This window comes from Quercus suber, unplaced genomic scaffold (genome assembly GCF_002906115.3).
Source record: "Quercus suber isolate HL8 unplaced genomic scaffold, Cork oak 2.0 scaffold_801, whole genome shotgun sequence".
NCBI lineage: Eukaryota > Viridiplantae > Streptophyta > Magnoliopsida > Fagales > Fagaceae > Quercus > Quercus suber.
In genome coordinates this window covers 3,492-10,255 of record NW_027070236.1, presented here as the reverse complement: position 1 = coordinate 10,255, position 6,764 = coordinate 3,492, and the positions used below count along the sequence as shown (strand labels likewise).

At 37.9% G+C, this 6,764-nt stretch overlaps 1 protein-coding gene across 1 annotated transcript; it reads left to right on the top strand.

Moving 5' to 3' along the window:
• Positions 1 to 258: 258 nt before the first annotated feature.
• LOC136064933 (multiple C2 domain and transmembrane region protein 7-like) lies at positions 259 to 5,303 on the top strand. Its single transcript, XM_065767398.1, has 2 exons — positions 259 to 278; positions 2,001 to 5,303. The coding sequence occupies exon 2, from the start codon at positions 2,071 to 2,073 to the stop codon at positions 5,110 to 5,112; it is 3,042 nt and encodes a 1,013-aa protein (XP_065623470.1). The 5' UTR covers positions 259 to 278; positions 2,001 to 2,070; the 3' UTR covers positions 5,113 to 5,303.
• The last annotated feature ends 1,461 nt before the right edge of the window (positions 5,304 to 6,764 follow it).

Below are 6,764 nucleotides of genomic sequence, written 5' to 3'. Positions count from 1 at the left end.
TTTTTTTTTTTTTTTTGAAAGTATATTCAGTGGGAACCTCATGTGTAAAGCTCATGTGTGTGAAGCGGGGTTTAAGGGTCTTTTAGCTTGAAGAGTAAAAAGTATTACTCTTTACTAATATATAATAAGCTTAATATTTTCAAGATCCTTCTACCACGGAGCGATGCACATGATAATAATTTTTTAGAAAAAGATTTAGAAGTCTTGGCCTGTGTGCTTTCTGGGTCTAAATTATATAATTTTGTTTAAGTTCAAGACTCACTTTTAGTCTTAGTCAAGTAAGTAAATTAGCTTTCGGATTTTCCGGGTACTTTTCTAGTGTTACTTAGGTAGTAATTATAAAAATTAAATTAGCTCAATAAAAAAATTAGAAGAAGATAAATGTGAGAATATATTGTGGATTCTGCTTATGTTTGTCTTTTTCTTTCTATTTGACTCTTGAAGAAGGTGAAAATGATAGTTTATAAAGTTTGGTTTTTTTAATTTAATTTTCTGTTTTGTCTCTATCACAAGAGTTGGTCGCTGATGGTAATTTTTTACTCACTGGTTTCTTCTTTAACCAAATTTTCCATTGAGAAAGAGCCCGTGAACTTTAAATGCAAGGAGGAGAAAAATATTGGGTTTGGATTATTATTTTTTTTTTAAATTTTTTTTAATAGCAAAGATTCTGATAAATCACTCTCTATGTGGTAATAAATATTCAATGCATAATTTTTGTGCACATTAATATTTTAATGACTTACTGCATAACTGATTTGTTTACTTCTACATTTGCGGATTTTATTTTTAATTTGTAATTTAAGACCAGATCTTTAAACTAGTGTCATCTATTCTTTTTTTTTCTTTTTTTTTCTTTTCTTTTTTGGTGTGGTTCAAGTAGGGAACAAGTTAATAATTCTTAGTTTGTTAATATTCGAAGCTTGATTTTTTTTCTTAGGGAATGTAGAATGTGACTACATGAAGCTTGTTTGCAAGCTGAGGTGTATTTTTTAAGTGGCACACCAGCATACTGTGTGTGCCCCCAGATTCTTATGCAAAAGGTTCCATTTTCCTATGTTCTCATCTCAAATTAAGAATGATTTTAGTTGAACTACTTATGAGTTATGAGAGCTACACTCATGATAAACATCTTCAAAGGCTTAAAAGGCAATGTGTAACCCTTTTTCTCATGTCACTTCATCCCTAATGGTGTACTTGCACAATTTATTTTATTTTATTTTATTTATTATATTTGCTTGTCCTTTGATGGCATGCCTTGTAATTTAAGGCTTATTGCCTGCTCTTTCAGTTAATTGCAAGGAATTATGCTCAGTTTATTTCGCTGACACTGCATTTGATTTACCAAAAAATGATTTCTTGGGCATGGTAATCTCTATCTATTAATGAAATCTTTGAGAGCTCTTTCATTAGGTGATAGATTCTTGTGTTTTACTCGTATGTCAGGTCCTTTAGAAGGTCCCATATAGCAAGGTTTTGTGTCTGTTTTGTTGGAACAAATCAAATGTGTTTCCCCTGCCTACCACAATTTGAAGCCCTCCATTACCTTGCCAAAAGTCACCGCTAGAATTTCATTTCATTTTTTACTTTTTAAGGTTGGGGGAGAGGGTGGTTTATGATTTTTTCGTGCTTTCGTTATTGTTTACTGGTTAAACCAATTCAACTTTGATTCTTTTACAACTTTCTGATTGTTGTTGAAATTGATCTTTCTATTGTCTTTGTTGCCGTGTTAGTATTGTGCACACTGATACGCCCAAGCATTCTCATATTTACTGACTTGTGACCTTTCTTTCGTTGCTTTTGTATTAGATCATTTTAGAGTACATTGACTGCTCTCATAGTAGAATGTTTTATTTCATAGATGTATAGCTTCTACTGCTTTAATTTTTGGATGTTTATCATAGGTATATTGCTTCTATTAATTATTCAAATAAAATTTTATCTCTTTCTTACAGATTGTTGCAAGCAATTGCGCATATTGATAGCTACCCTCTTCTTTGCAGGCACCAGTAGCTATTTGCTCTCTCTCCAGTAGTTCATATTCTCTTCAGCAAACCTATCTGCCTATTCATCATGATGAACAACCTTAAGTTAGGGGTAGATGTAGTAAGTGCCCACAATCTCTTGCCTAAAGATGGGCTAGGTTCATCCAGTGCATTTGTGGAGCTCTACTTTGATGGTCAAAAGTTCCGTACCACCATCAGAGAAAAGGATCTCAACCCTGTTTGGAATGAGAGCTTTTACTTCAACATATCTGATCCCTCCAACCTCAACTATCTCACTCTTGATGCCTATATCTACAATAATGTCAAAGATACCAACTCCAGGTCCTTCCTTGGGAAGATTAGCCTAACTGGGACGTCTTTTGTTCCTTACTCTGATGCTGTTGTCTTGCACTACCCTTTGGAAAAGCGAGGCCTCTTCTCACGAGTAAGAGGAGAGCTAGGCTTAAAAGTTTTTATTACTGATGACCCAACCATAAAGTCTTCTATTCCGATCCCTGCTTCTGAATCCTTGCCAAGTAAGGAACCAGGCATAACTAATGCACAAGCCCAAACAGTACCAAATTCAGCCACAAACACTCACAAAGTTGAGTCAAGACACACCTTCCACCATCTCCCTAACTCAACTCACCACCACCAACATCAATCTTCTGCTTCTGCAGCTCCGAGTCCTATAACTGCAGCTGTTCACCAGCATGGAACCAAATATGAGTTTGATGAAATGAAAGTGGAATCACAGCCTTCAAAGGTAGTTCGTATGTACTCTGCGTCATCGTCACAACCTGCTGAGTATGCACTAAAAGAGACAAGCCCTTTCCTTGGTGGTGGAAGAGTTGTTGGGGGCCGTGTCATTCACGGAGACAAGACTGCAAGTACTTATGATCTTGTGGAAAAGATGCATTTTCTCTATGTAAGGGTTGTTAAGGCCCGTGATCTTCCTGCTATGGATGTTACAGGAAGTCTTGATCCATTTGTTGAGGTGAAAATTGGAAATTATAAAGGGATTACAAAACATTTTGAGAAGCAGCAAAATCCAGTGTGGAATCAGGTGTTTGCCTTTTCGAAGGACCGGATGCAGGCATCTGTTCTGGAAGTTGTGATTAAGGACAAAGATCTTATCAAAGATGATTTTGTGGGCATCGTAAGGTTTGACATCAATGAAGTTCCATTGCGATTACCTCCAGATAGCCCTTTGGCTCCAGAATGGTACAGGCTTGGGGATAAAAAGGGTGAGAAGATTAAGGGCGAGCTGATGCTTGCAGTTTGGATTGGCACCCAAGCAGATGAGGCCTTTTCTGATGCATGGCATTCTGATGCAGCTATGCCTATTGATAGCACATCAGCTATCTCTGCAGCAATACGTTCTAAAGTCTATCAAGCACCACGGTTGTGGTACGTGCGTGTTAATGTTATTGAGGCGCAAGACTTAGTTCCAACAGAGAAGAATCGTTTCCCAGATGTGTATGTTAAGGCACAGATAGGTAACCAGGTTTTGAAAACCAAAAATGTTCAGGCTCGGACCCTGTGTTCTCTTTGGAATGAGGATCTTTTGTTTGTTGCTGCTGAACCCTTTGAGGATCATCTGGTCATATCAGTTGAGGATCGTGTAGGTCCTGGAAAAGATGAAATCATTGGAAGGGTCATCATACCCTTGAGCTCTGTAGATAAGCGTGCTGATGACCGTATGATCCATTCCCGTTGGTTCAACCTAGAAAAGCCAATTGCTGTGGATGTAGATCAGTTAAAAAAAGAAAAGTTCTCTAGCCGACTCCATCTCCGAGTCAGTCTAGATGGAGGATACCATGTTCTTGATGAGTCCACTCATTATAGCAGCGATCTCCGCCCCACAGCGAAGCAACTGTGGAAGCCACCAATTGGAGTTTTAGAGCTTGGAATATTGAATGCTGTAGGGCTTCATCCCATGAAGACACGAGATGGAAGGGGCACATCTGACACATACTGTGTAGCAAAGTATGGTCATAAATGGGTCAGGACACGCACCATTGTTGACAACCTGTCTCCAAAATACAATGAACAGTACACTTGGGAGGTGTTTGATCCAGCTACAGTTATCACCATAGGTGTATTTGACAACAGCCAGCTTGGTGAAAAGGGTTCAAATGGTAACAAGGACCTGAAGATTGGGAAGGTTCGTGTTCGTATCTCCACACTTGAAACAGGCCGTATTTATACACACTTTTATCCATTGCTGGTTCTTCATCCTACTGGTGTTAAGAAGATGGGGGAACTACATTTGGCAATACGGTTTACATGCACCTCATTTGTGAACATGCTTTACCAATACTCTCGACCTCTACTGCCAAAAATGCACTATGTAAGGCCTTTTGGCATTATGCAGGTTGACATGCTCCGTCACCAAGCTGTCCACGTAGTAGCAGCACGGTTAGGTCGATCAGAGCCTCCACTTAGAAAGGAAGTTGTGGAATACATGTCTGATATAGACTCACACCTTTGGAGCATGAGGAGAAGCAAGGCTCATTTCTTCCGGCTAATGACAGTTTTCTCAGGACTGTTTGCTGTTGGGAAATGGTTTGGGGATATCTGCTTGTGGAGGAATCCTATTACAACAGTCCTAGTTCATGTGCTCTTTCTTATGCTTGTTTGTTTCCCAGAACTGATACTGCCAACAGCTTTCCTCTACATGTTTCTAATAGGGGTGTGGAACTTCCGGTACAGGCCAAGGTATCCTCCCCACATGAACACAAAGCTCTCACAAGCTGAGGCTGTGCTCTCTGATGAGCTAGATGAGGAATTTGACTCATTCCCTACAAGCCGGAGCCCAGATGTGGTGAGAATGAGGTATGATCGGCTGAGGAGTGTGGCTGGTAGAATTCAGACTGTGGTTGGTGATGTTGCAACTCAAGGGGAGCGACTTCAGAATCTATTGAGTTGGCGAGATCCTCGTGCTACAGCCATCTTCATTACATTCTGCCTTGTAGCTGCACTAGTGTTGTATGTGACACCATTCCAGGCTGTGGCAGCTTTGGCAGGGTTTTATGTGATGAGGCATCCAAGATTTCGCCACAAGTCTCCATCAGTGCCTATCAACTTCTTCCGCAGGCTGCCTGCTAGAACGGATAGTATGCTGTAAATTGGTGATTGGTATGTCTTCCAGCCTGGGTTCTATGCTCATGTAACTTCATCACCCATGTTGCAACTCCTCCTTGTTCTGCATGTTTTTTTCTTGCTATGTCTTAAATTAAAAGTTGTAATTGACCAGATACTGAGGGATAATGAATAATTTGTATCTTCCCATTCTGCCTAAAATAAAGTAGCTTATTAAAGGGTTAACCAAGAAAAAAATAACAACAATGGACAATTACATATTTGTTGTTTTAATTTCTCAAAAAAAAAAACATATTTGTTGTTTTACTTGTACCACTTATTTTTGCCCTCTAGTGCTCCACTAAAGCATTTAAATCCAACTGCAACGGCATGGAAAAGGAATCTGGAGCCGATATTAATAGAGAGATGTTATGTCTATAACATTTTCACAACAAATTATCGGTGGTTAGTTGATATTGATTTTCATTTGAACTTATCATTGAAATTACTTTTCTACCTCACCAATAACAACCTATAACAACCTATCATATAAGATTTGTTGTAAAAATGTTGTGGACATAACATTTTTTATATTAATATGGTCTTATTTTGTACATTAAGCATACAAAAATGTTATTTTTATAAATAAAACAAACAAAAAACAAAAAAACCGTTAGTTGAATAGGAAATGTGGTATGGTAGGTTTAGCAGTTTATGGGATCAATCAGTTGACCAACGATTCAGTCAATTTGATGATTTTGAGCATAATTTAAATTGACAAATATGAGCTGTTCTTAATGGCAGAGTACTGAAACTGAAGAAAATAGAGAAATGGCTTGTTCAGTCCCAGTTATACATTAATCTAGCACACGTCTTTGACTATTTATGTATTTTGATACTTTGTCCATGGACAAAATAGAGGTTCAATCAGCATGCATGCTAACTAAAACAAAGGCAGTGCTGACCTGCAAAATTTATATTATAATGCTGAGGCATCACCTTCAAAAATAATTTTTTAGTCTCCGACGTGCAAACTTATAGGACACATTCAAACGTGCACACGTATCTCATAATACGTGCTTCCATGTTCAAATCATTCCAGGAGACAATGAAACTTTCCCCCACTAGAAAACCCGAACTAAGACCAGTTACAAACATTGTTCCTAGCTACCAAAAATGGCAGTTTCTGTGTCCAAAAAGAAATCAAAACAATCCAAAAAAGTAGAAGCACGAGAAATTTGCTTCTCTTATTCAATTTTGATCAACCTTTTTTATCGAATCCCAGCTGCTGTCTTCCTCCTAATCCTTATCTTCCTTTGGTCTTCCTCCACCACCATTATATCAGGGAAAATCATTCATGTCTGCGTCTCATCTCGGAAGCTCAACAACCTCTATTGCCTCTCTGCGGGGACCCAGCCAAATTTTGATATCCCTATTCCAGTAATCAATAACAGTGCCATTAGTCCTAGCATCAACGGGGATATAAAAGAGATTCTTAATGTTGTTCGGGATGATCTGAATCCTGAGATAGAAAAAAAAGTCAATGCAGACAGAAAAGAGGAGGTTGCTAAAAAAAAAAAAAAAAAAAAAAAAAAAAAAAAAAAAAGAGAAGATAAGCCTTAGAAATGTTTGCTAATAATAGTTTTATCAATAACTTTTTATTAACATGATTTAAAAAAAAAATGAATAGAGAGATAA